Source organism: Scyliorhinus torazame, chromosome 3 (assembly GCF_047496885.1).
Source record: "Scyliorhinus torazame isolate Kashiwa2021f chromosome 3, sScyTor2.1, whole genome shotgun sequence".
Classification (NCBI taxonomy): domain Eukaryota; kingdom Metazoa; phylum Chordata; class Chondrichthyes; order Carcharhiniformes; family Scyliorhinidae; genus Scyliorhinus; species Scyliorhinus torazame.
The window spans coordinates 284,428,704-284,441,106 of NC_092709.1; the positions used below are offsets into that span (position 1 = coordinate 284,428,704).

At 47.4% G+C, this 12,403-nt stretch overlaps 1 protein-coding gene across 2 annotated transcripts in view; it reads right to left on the reverse strand.

Moving 5' to 3' along the window:
- Positions 1-12,403, reverse strand: part of malt1 (MALT paracaspase 1) — a 210,270-nt gene that overhangs the window by 197,639 nt on the left and 228 nt on the right. Inside the window, exon 2 of one of the 2 annotated variants that reach the window (XM_072497344.1) lies at positions 12,068-12,329. In XM_072497344.1, coding sequence (XP_072353445.1) covers positions 12,068-12,329 — 262 coding nt within the window. Of the gene's footprint in view, positions 1-12,067; positions 12,345-12,403 lie in introns of both variants that reach the window. The other variant, XM_072497345.1, reaches the window with a different exon arrangement.

Consider the following 12,403-nt stretch of genomic DNA (forward strand, 5'->3'; position numbering starts at 1 on the left):
ATGTCCAGTAGAAGGTACACACTTTGTGCCAATGGTGAAGGGAGTGAATGTTTAACATGGTGAATGGGGCCCGATTAAGCAATTGCTCTGTGCCGGATGCTATGAAGCTTCTTGAATGCCGTTGCAGTAATGATGAAATAAATGTGTTACATCACAGCAAATCTTGTGGGCGGATTCTCCGTTTCTGAAACTAGGTGTTGGCGCCAACACAAAATTTGTCGACTTTAATGACAGAAAAACTGCCATCACACCTGGACTGATTCCGCTACTATTAAGGGAACACAATCGATTCCAATGAAAAATGGTGTGGGGTTCACCGGGTCCGTGATTGACACACGGGAGACTGACAAGCTGCGGCTGCACATACATATTACATTCCCCACACACACTCATCCCAGCCAACAAGGTGGCACTGGTTGTGCTGGATTGCGCCCATACAGCGGATGGGTCGGCTGGGGCCAAAGGGGGACAGCTATACAACCCGTGGCACGAAGCTCAAAGTGGGCTGTTAGCGGTGTGCGCAGCTGCATTGCTACCTTGACGGTTGCAGCAATGCCATCCCGACCGCATAGCCCAACACCTGGCCACCCCCAGTACTCCCCTGCCCTGGCAGAAGCCCCCTGGCCAGCGGCACAACTGTCAGCAAACTATGGAGATGTTGGGCACTTTCCGTACTCCCTCTCTCTCCCTCAGCAGTCGCCACGCTGGTTCCATGATTTTTAAAAGCACAAGTGAACTCAGCCCATCGGAGGTGGAGAATCACGGAGGCCCCGGAGAATACCAGGTCAGGCCCGCTAATGAAATGCAAACGGTGTCTACTGTATGTGTGTTCCGGAATGCATTGACGCCGCTGTTGAGGGTCTAGAGCACTGTGATTTGGCGGCAAATTGGCGCCTGCTGCGATTTTGGCATCGGAACCGATTTTCCGCCCCATCGCCTTTCCCGATTTCGGCATTGGCTAATGAAGAATCCTGCCCAGTGATTCTTTTCTCTTTAATGAACACACAAAAAACTACCTCCTACACCTTAACTATACAATACTATGGTTTACCAGCAGGTCTATAAAGATTATCACAGGATAAGACTTTACCCCAAAGTAGTCACCAAAACATTAATCTTCTTTTCTGATGAGACCTTTCTATTGTTTCCAAGTCTGTGGCATTGAACATGATATTTCATTACTTGAGTCTCAGCCCTAACACCATCCCTGGCATTCCATTATAATCGCCGGGGGTGGGATTTCCCAGTCCCGCCAGCAGATGGCACGTCGTGAGCAGGAGGGGAAAATGGCTCTTTACATTTTGCTATCCCACCCACAACGATGTCAGTCACTGGCATGACCAGAAAATCCCAGTCTGGAGTTGGAAGGGGCAATGTGGTAATGGCCAAGATTGAGCACCAAACTTTCAATATCCTATCATCAGAAGGGCCAAACTATGACTGCCTTAATTAGGAGGCTCAGCATCTTATCGCAGGGATTGAAATTTAAAAATACTTTAAAATTTATGTTAATCTAATATGGCAGAGGTTGCCTTGAACTTTTCAAGAAGTAACAATGATCACAGAGCGTTGTCGTGGCATGTCCGCTTAAGCAGCATGACCGTAATGCATAACTTGCGCAATCATATCCTGCAATTTTTCAGCCACCTTACTGACAACAATTTTCCCTGATCTCCCCTTAAGGATGTCCTTGGTTTCATTGTTTCACACTCCTCACTGTGGGAGAATAGTATGAAATAGTGGAAGGATTCACTGGCTAATTAACGGTTTGACAGTGTGAACACATGTATATGCCAACTATTATTAGCGTGGATAGGGCCACTTAAGGTGACTACACTACAATTAAGCAGTATGTGGTACCCCTTGTTTTTTGGTGGGGCTTTCCCACATTTGGTCACATGTATAAATATTGCAGTAAGGACTTTCCAAGGGGGGCTTTCTAGAATTGAGTCACATGCAAATTGAGCATCAAACAAACAATTACATCCATATCCAGTCAATTATCTGAAATATCATGAATTATACTTACATCATTCTGTCACCATAGAAAATGCATCTAATCTGTTTTATCAAGTTAGCTTTGCAATGAACACATCACATCACCTCAGCCTTTATTTGGATATAAATATTTGGCTGACGTATTTGTGGTTTTTCTAGAAATGATATACGAGTGAGACATAGAGCTCACGCCACAAACTATAACTCACAAAGAAGTCTGCGCTCATACACCTCAGTGTATGCAGTCTTAAGCTTGCAGGCTACCCTGCTTCTCTCGCATTTAATTAACATTTCATTGCCAAATCCTTGCATTATTGTAGAAAAAGGCAAAAGTATCTCCACAAAACTGAAAGCAATTTATCTTCATTTAACAAATGGAGCCACAGAATGAAAAGTAAAACTGGTTACCCTTCGTAAAACAGTGCATTACTGTTGTTTCGTAGGCCGACACATCAACCAATGTGTACATAAGATGATCCCATAATCAGAGAGTCAGAATACTGACCACTTAACAGTTTTCAGTTGTATTGACCAAGGGAGAAATGGTGATTGGAATATCAGGGAATGCCAGTTTTAACAACATATCTGCAATAATAGACAAAGTAGAGAGGACTTTGGCTTCCTGTCTGAAGGACAGCACTTTCAATATGCAGGATAAAGGATCAAACCAGCAACCTAATTGGTAGTAACAGCTCAGATTCACAGTACACGGTCCTTTTAAAAACCAGAACCGTCAGGACAACTGCAAAAGTAAACATTATCACGCTATTTATCTGGTTCATCAGCAAATCAAAAAGAAAACATGTTCCACAACTCAGCTGATGAGAAGAAACATATTGTACTACTTCCCAATACAAGATATAACTAAATATTTATCGGATCAATTTCGTCTCCCTTTAAACTTCCCAGGCTTTAAGGATTTAAAAAAAGCAACTGACAATAGAGGGAGTAGCCTTTTTCACCAATAAGGAAGCAGTCTTTGTAGCTTTTTTTTAGCTTCGAAAGAGGCTGAAGCTTTCAACCTTGTGCATTCAGAATCACAGAATATTAAATTATAGTTTATGGGATGTGGACATATAGGAGGATCTCCCGCATATCCTACACAGACAAGACTGAAGAGGAAATGCTGGAAGTGGCTGAAGAGGAAATTGTGCGTAACATCAAGAAAAAGATACGGTGCTTCTGTCACATCATTAGAGCAGACCATAGACAGAGACATTTATTGGAGGGTAAAAAAGATCGATGGAAGACATGGGAGGGGGAAGCAGAGGATAAAATTGGTGATGGATATAATGGACTGGAGGCAGTTCACCTAAGTGGAATGTGTAAGGGAAGGACAGAGAAAGGCGGAGATCCAAAGCAGCCAACCTTCTGGGGAGAAGATGATGCCAATCAACAAACAACACAAAAGAGAGCCATGCAACCCACAATGTTACTGGTTCTTTGAAAGAGTCATTCAATTTACTCCCTCACCCCAGCTTTCCCCCCATAGCTCTGCAAATCAGTCCTCTTCAAATACTTATCCAATTACCTTCCTAAAGTTCCTATGGAATCTGATGTTACCACGCCCTCAGGTATAGTGTTCCAGACCTGAACAAATCACTGTCTGATTCTTTTGTCAGTTATTTTAAATCTATGACCTCTGGTTGCCTGCTCTATCAAAACACCTCATAATTTTGAGCACCTTCCCCTCGGCCTTTCACTTCCCAACTTCTCCACATAACTCAATTCTCTCATCTCTTTTATCATCCAAATAATCTTCCACTGTACCCTCTCCATCTAACCAATGAGGTCCATCTAACCAATGTTTCGTACAAACTTAGAAACATTACTTCCATGGTGATATATTTAATACCTATTTCAGTATAACCCAGAGACCTTTAAATGGAATTAACCATTACCAAATTCTATGACATAAAATGAAACTATTCAGACCATCATGTCTGTTCCGGTTTTTAAAGATTTATTCAAATACTCCTATGCCCTGCTCTCTTAATTTTTTGTTTTAAAATATTTCCTAATTTATTTTTTAAATGCTGTTATGAATGCTGCTTCCACTACAATTTCTAGCCTCACACTTCACTCTTTAAACAAAAGCTGTATTGCAGTTATTTTGGTGAAGGCTTTAAATTCATATCCTCTAAATACCAATTCAATGAACAAAATATTTTCTAACCTTGAACCCTCTATCATATCTTCTCTTAACTTTCTTTGGTTCAATAAAAATAACTTATTTTCTCTAATCTCTCATAACTGAAATCTCTCAACCCTAGTATAACCTGTGATAATCTCTTCTGCTCTCTTTGACAACCTTTCCAAAAGTAGGTCGCTTTAAATTGTACAGAATATTTTAACTGTGGCCAAGTCTTGCTTTGTATAGGTTATGGCGTTACCTTTTTGCTTTTGTATCCCATGGTCCTGCTTACTGTTTTTTTTCTTTAAGAAAGACTATTTTACATTTCTCTACACTAAATACTATCTACCCATCTGCCAACTCCACTAACCTGTTTATGTTCTTTGCAATCTTCCTTAGTTTACTTTTTTAAAAAATAAACAATTTGCTAATCTGCAGAAGCTTTGGTATTTGTCCTCTTCTGCCTATGTCGAAATCATTTATCTTAAACATACAGCAAATTGGGTTCCAGTATAGATCCATGGGACTCATAGCTACCCAATCCAAAAAGCATCCAGTTACTTGTATTTTTTGCCTTCATTTTTTAAAAAAATCTTTCAAGGGATTTAGGCATCGCTGACTCACACACAATTATTGCCCACCCCTAATATCTGTTCCCAAGTTATTCGTCTGGTTATAATTCTTTTAAAATTGTGTATCCTAATTTTTCTAACCAGTCAATTTTGAACTATTTTATCAGATATCTTTTGAACGTTCATGCATATAGCAACCATTAAATCCACTTTTGTGTTGTGTGTTTTTCTCAAAACATTCATGAACTAAACCAAGCATAACCTGCCCTCATACAGCACAAGAGGCCGCCATTTGGTTGATCATCTATCTTTAAGGAGCAATCAAATTAGTCCCATTGCCCCTGCGCTTTGCCAATTACCCTGTAAAGTTTTTGCCTCCAAATAATTATTCAATTCCCTTTTTGAAGGTTTTTAAAATTGAATCTACTTCCATTGCTCTTGTAGTCAATGCATCCCACATCATAAGAGCTTGCTGCCTAAAAATGACCCTCATCTCACCTCTAGTTCTTTTGTCAATTACCTAAATCTCTTTTCCAATCCATGCTATCTTTTATTGATTGGCCATGATTTTCTAACTATTCACAAATTGCATATTGGCTCTCTAGACTTTGGAACTTCATCGACATTAGGGACAAGATAATTATCCAATAATTGTGTTGGCTTATTGTTACAATCCCAATTGATGTTATAACTGCATGGAAAGATCCCAGAAAGGAACCCTGGCACAATAGACGTAACTTTTACTTTTCTTTTCATAAAACATGAAGTCACGGGACTGCGAGTTAGTTTTAACGACAAGGAAAAAAACATTTATTGAACATGAAATATTGGATTTGTATGCAATACTCCTTTATTCTTCGCTTATCTTAACAATTACACACAGGTTTTACAATTAACACAGATTACAAGGTACATCTTTATATAATGGTCTCATGAACAAAATTCCCCTTTAAGCACACAAGGTGACTGCGGGCAAATATGCCCTCCACTCTGAATGCCAAGTGAATGTTTGTGGGTGTCTCCTCAGAATCCTCCCAGATGATTGTCAGGTGAGAATTTTCAAACTCCATTCCCAAAAATGCTTTGTAATCTCCTGTCATAAATATAATGCTTTTCCTTCATGGTTTGCATTCCAAAATCCAGACCAGGTTTCCCAAATGACACTTCAAAACAACATTTCAGTTCTACTTTTAACAGCAAATCCATCCAGGATTTCACAGCAAAACCTAAGAATTTCTTCGCCTTGACTGCTATTCAAACTGCTCACAACTGCTTTAACTTTTGATTCCCAGACTGTATTAAAATGTTATCAGACATTTATTTTCCCTCTGAAGGTTGTTGTCCCACTTTAAATCTGATTAATTAAATAGACTCTTTAACGCAGGACAGTTTCTTCACGCTTCCTTGATTTCTTCTAAACAATACGTAAGTCTCTGTCACTTAACTCCAGTCAACTTAAACATGCATTCTGTCCCAATTCCCTGGTATCTGGATTGTAACTTATACTTTAGGAAGCCTGACTCTTTGCAGCTCCTGTCCTGTCCAATCTTTCTTCTAGCAGAGTGGACAGGTGTTCACTTCCTGAGATCAGGGGCGGGATTCTCCCGCAATCGGCGGGGCGGGCCGTACCGGCGCCAAAGAGTGGCGTGAACCATTCCGGCCTCAGGCCGCCCGGAAGGTGCAGAATCATCTGCACTTCTGGGGGCTAGGCCGGCGCTGGAGTGGTTGGCGCCGCGCCAACTGGTGCCTAAGGGCCTCCGCCGGCCGGCGCGAGTTGGTGCATGGCAGAACCACTGGCGTGATCCCTGCACATGCGCAGGGGGTTTCTTCTCCACGCCGGCCATCGCAGAGCCTTACACAGGCCGGCGCGGAAGGAAAGAGTAACCCCACGGCACAGGCCCGCCCGCAGATCAGTGGGCCCCGATCGTGGGCCAGGCCACCGTGGGGGCCCCCCCGGGGCTGGATACCCCAACGCCCCCCCCCCCCCCCCCCCCCGAGGACTCCGCAAGCTGCCCTCAAAGCCAGGTCCTGCCCATATGGACCTTGTCTAATTCACACCGCCGGCACTGACGGAAAACAGGTGGCCTCTCGGCCTATCGGGGCCCGGAGAATTGCCGGGGGTGCCACTGTCAATGGCCCCCCGACCGGCACGGTGCGATACCCGCCCCCACCCAAAGACCGGCGCCGGAGAATTCGGCAGCCACCGTCGGAGCAGCAGGGCAGGATTCATGCCACCCCCTGCCGATTCACCGACCCAGCGGGGGGGGGGGGGGGTCGTAGAATCCCGCCCCCTGTCTCCAAATGCACCAAATTCAGCTAAAACTAAAACTTAAAAGCTTTTTTTATATCCTTACAAGGGCCTCCGGTTGCAAAACCACTTTGCACACAGCAAGCTCCCACAAACAGCAATGTGATAAATACCAGGTAATCTGTTTTTGTGACATTGATTGAAGGATAGATATTGGCCAGGACACGAGGGATAGCTCACCTGCTCTGCAAAATGGTATTATAGAATCTTTCATAGTCCTTCTGAGAGGGCAGACAGGGCTTTGCTTGAACGTCTCATTCAGAAGGCAGCACTACTGACAGTGTAACACTCCCCACTGATGTGTCGGACTAGAATTTTGTATTCACATTACAACAGTGACTGTGCGCCTTTGAAAATACTTAATTGATAGCAAAGCACTTTGAGATGTCTTTTCGTTATGGAGTTGTTACATATATGTAGGGTTTTTTTCCTTCACTCTGCAACTTGGTCTCAGTCTCAAAAAAGCACTTTGTTGCACTCACCACACAAATTTTCCATTTTAGAACATAGAACATAGAACAGTTCAGCATAGTACAAGCCCTTTGCCCCCCCGATGTTGTGCCGACCATTTATCCTAATCTAAGGTCAACATAACTTACACCCCTTCAATTTACTGTTGTCCATGTGCCTGTCCCAAGAGTCGCTTACATGTCCCAAATGACTGACTCTACATCTCCGCTGGCAGTGCATTCCACATACCCACCACTTTCTGTGTAAAGAACCGACCTCTGACATCTCCCCTATACCTTAAAACGATGTCCCCTCATGACAGCTATTTCCGCCTTGGAGAAAAGTCTCTGGCTATCCACTCTATCCATGCCTCTCATTACCATGTACACCGCTATCAAGTCACCTCTCTTCCTTCTTCGCTCCAGTGAGAAAAGCCCTAGCTCCCTCAATCTTTCTTCATAAGACATGCCCTCCATTCCAGGCAGTATCCTGGTAAATCTCCTCTGCACCATCTGCGAAGCATCCACATCCTTCCTATAATGAGGCGACCAGAACTGGACACAAGTGTGGTCTAACTAGAGCAGCAAAACCTCACAGCTCTTAAACTCAATCTCCCTGTTAATGAATGCCAATACACCATACGTCTTCTTAACAACTCTATCAACCTGGGTGGAATACTTTCCATCCACTACCACTCGCTGTCTTCTTTCAGCCAACCAATTCTGTAGCCTTACTGAAATCCATATGCACCGCATCCACTGCCCGATTTTACATTCTAGCTGTCATGATGGTCTGCCTGCATACAACTTCCAATTCTTGTGCCAATTCCCCCCCCAACCCCCCCCACCCACCCCCCCACCCCACCCCCCCCACCCCACCCCCCCCACCACCACCCACCCCCCCTACCCCACCACCACCCACCCCCCTACCCCACCACCACCCACCCCCCCACCCCACCACCACCCACCCCCCTACCCCACCACCACCCACCCCCCTACCCCACCACCACCCACCCCCCCTACCCCACCACCACCCACCCCCCCTACCCCACCACCACCCACCCCCCCTACCCCACCACCACCCACCCCCCTACCCCACCACCACCCACCCCCCCACCACCACCCACCCCCCTACCCCACCCACCCCCCCACCACCCACCCCCTACCCCACCCCCCCACAGCCCACCGCACCCCCCCACCCCCACCCCAACCCCCCACCCCACCCCCCCACCCCACCCACCACCACCCACCCCCCCTACCCCACCACCACCCACCCCCTACCCCACCACCACCCACCCCCCCACCCCCCTACCCCACCACCACCCACCCCCCTACCCCACCACCACCCACCCCCCCACCCCCTACCCCACCACCACCCACCCCCCTACCCCACCACCACCCACCCCCCTACCCCACCACCACCCACCCCCCCTACCCCGCCACCACCCACCCCCCCTACCCCACCACCACCCACCCCCCCTACCCCACCACCACCCACCCCCCTACCCCACCACCACCCACCCCCCCACCACCACCCACCCCCCTACCCCACCCACCCCCCCCACCACCACCCACCCCCCCACCACCACCCACCCCCTACCCCACCCCCCCACAGCCCACCCCACCCCCCCACCCCACCCCACCCCCCCACCCCACCCCCCCACCCCACCCCCCCCACCACCACCCACCCCCCCTACCCCACCACCACCCACCCCCCTACCCCACCACCACCCACCCCCCCACCCCACCACCACCCACCCCCCTACCCCACCACCACCCACCCCCCCTACCCCACCACCACCCACCCCCCCTACCCCACCACCACCCACCCCCCCTACCCCACCACCACCCACCCCCCCCACCACCACCCACCCCCCTACACCACCCACCCCCCCACCACCACCCACCCCCTCCCCCACCCCCCCACAGCCCACCCCACCCCCCCACAGCCCACCGCACCCCCCCACCCCCACCCCACCCCCCCACCCCACCCACCCCACCACCCCATCCCACCCCCCACCCCCCCATCCCACCCCCCCCAACCCACCCCCCCCCCCGACCCACCCCCCCCCCCCACCCCCACCCCACGTTGTGTTGTCGTGTCGCGGAGTCCACCGAGGGGTTTGTTTAATACGGCGGCAGATTCACAGGTTTCTACCGGCTTGCGTAACCCAGCCAATAAGTCGCTCATCTATTCATCCTGGGCCTTGGAGGTGGTATGAAACTGGAACCAGTGAATGATTACTGAAGATTTGGGGTGAAAGTGGTTCCCCACAAGGGCCACTGAGGAGGCAAAAGACCGATTATCCGGCATATTCGGGTGGGTCAAACTCTTTATGATGCTGTAGATCAGTCCACCACAAGCCGTGAGCAAGACGACCATTTGTCGCTCGTCCCCAATGATCACATTTGTCTGAAGCTGCATGCTCTTAATATACTGGTCCCCAATCACCACATGCGTCAACTGGCTCCAGCTTTCCAAAGTCAGGCATCTCTGCTGGTGGGTTGGAGGCCTCCTGAGGCCTAAACGAAGTGGTCCAGGCACCCAGCGCCAACAGCAGCTCCACTTATCCCTCGTCGCCAGTGTAGTATCCACGCAGTGTGGGACAGCCAGCTGGATGAAATAATGCTCTTTTATTCTCTCCCCACTCCCCAATGATCTCCCTTCCGGCCTGCACCCAGGTAGGGGGTTTTTAATACTATGAGGGTTTCCTGTTACCGCGGAAGTTCATATTCCATGGAGATCACGGGGAACCGGATGGTCCACACCCTGTGATCTCCATGGGGGTTGTAACAGCTACAAATTATTTTTTTCTCCCATTGCATTTTTCACAAGTTCATCTTCTGTCGTCTTTGGGAAGGCACCATCCTGTTTTTGCTTCTACATATTCTACCTGAAAGAATTCTTCAGTCTGATTTCTTAGCTTTCTTTCAGTCTTTGATCCTTAAACTGTTCTACTTTGCTAACCTAGTTTTCCCTTGCTTTCTCTACTGGGTGACCCTTTGCCTTGCTTTCTCTCTCCCTTCATCGTACTTGTCTGCCTTTCTGTTTCATTACAATACACCATCAGATTTCTCACTATCCAGGTTTTGCAGCCATTCCAGTCATCTCCTGATCAACCTGCACCTCATGCAACTTTTGACATCCTGCCATGTTGCCAGGGCACTAGCTCCAGAAACTGTATCCCACAAACTTTAAAGAAGACAATCGGGTAGCTTCCAATCTACAGAGATTCCTCACAAGGGGAAATCTCAACAAAATAGCAGGAGGAAGATTCCCCCACCAACAGATCAGGCAGCTATCATCCCAAACTAATAGTAACCCAGGTGGCTGGCAAAGAAAATTTATACAGAGCAACAAGCATTTCCATAGTCTGAAAAATGTAATTGTGTGGGATTGAGCAACATGTACCATAAAAGTTTCCGAGTCCATTCCCAGTATTTGGTAAGTTTTCCTTCCTGGCAGCTAGTTGGCTGATATGCAAGCATGCATCTTCTTGATGAAAATTCTCTGAAGCAAGCTGAAAAATGTATGCCTGAACAATTTCCATTTTCCCAATACAGTGGGCACAATTTGTCACCATTAATAATAATATTAATCGCTTATTGTCACACGTAGGCTTCAATGAAGTTACTGTGAAAAGCCCCTAGTCGCCACATTCTGGCTACTGTTCGGGGAGGCCGGTACGGGAATTGAACCCGCGCTGCTGGTCTTCTTCTGCATTACAAGCCAGCTGTTTCGCCCACTGTGCTAAACCGGCCCCTCACTTTATCAAATCCAAACGATTGAGACCCAAAGTTCAGGCATCTTCAGGAATGTACTGCTGCAGATCAATTAAAGCCATGCAACTTCCTAAAAGCATGCACTGGTAAGTTCCAATTATGATCACCTTTACAGGAATATGTTGCTGATTTATCTGAAGCTGTGGGGCTAGTATGGGTGACAGGTCTGCAGTTCCATTGGAGACTGAGATAGGCTACTGCACACTTGCCTGCTTCAAATATCAGAATACTTAAATCTGCCACAACAAATTCATTTGGTTCCAAAGAAATCAAGCCATCTTATAACCAGCTTAATCCAGAGATTCCCCTTAATTTACCAACCAAGAAAAATGGTCGTTAGATTGACAGCAGGTACCAGGAATTCCTCACAATTACCTTGGTGAGGAGCAATGCTCACCGTGAAAAATATGCATGCATTGCAACCAAAAGTATGAATGCCCAACCTGCTACCTCCCCTTCCAAGACAGCATTGGATTACTGACTTTTCTTAACTCAACTGGAGTGGCAGCAGAGGCAATATAAGCCTACAAAGGGGAGTGAAATCAGACTTCTTCTTCCTGGTGACACCCATTAACATTTGCTGGAGATTGTACTTGTGAAGTCGGGATATGGTGTGGGTGTGATGCCCGTCACAGTAGCCTAGCCTATGAGTACTCATGTTCGTGCAATATTACATCAGTGGCGTGCCCATGAGAGTGTGCCGTGTCCCAATGTGAGGTAGTTTCAGAAGCGCAGATAGAAGTGGCCAACTGTGTTTCTTGTGGGAAGTTAGTGGTATCTAAAACAAAGCACAGCTCTGGTCCATATAGATATATATATATACCTGAGTCTGAAGCGTTTGTCGGCTCCCACAATTTCTGCCAGTTTCCTCCATCCGCGGTTGTTTGCCTTGTCCAGCAGGTCGCTGATTTTCTTCAGCGTGGGTTCCTTCAGGCTGTTGATGCTGAACGGCGTGAGCTGCATGGACCCTGCCATAGTAGTGAGCGAGCGTGTGTGTGCACAGGACTCTGCTTCCAGCCGCGGCCGCGGTGCTGTCATTGAAGCGGCAGCTGAGCCTGCCCTCCTCGCTGCCCGCAATCTACCGCCTGCTCAGGCAGCACCTAGTCAAATAAAACACGCCCAGTCAACTTAACAATGGTACCTCAATCGAACGCCTTTC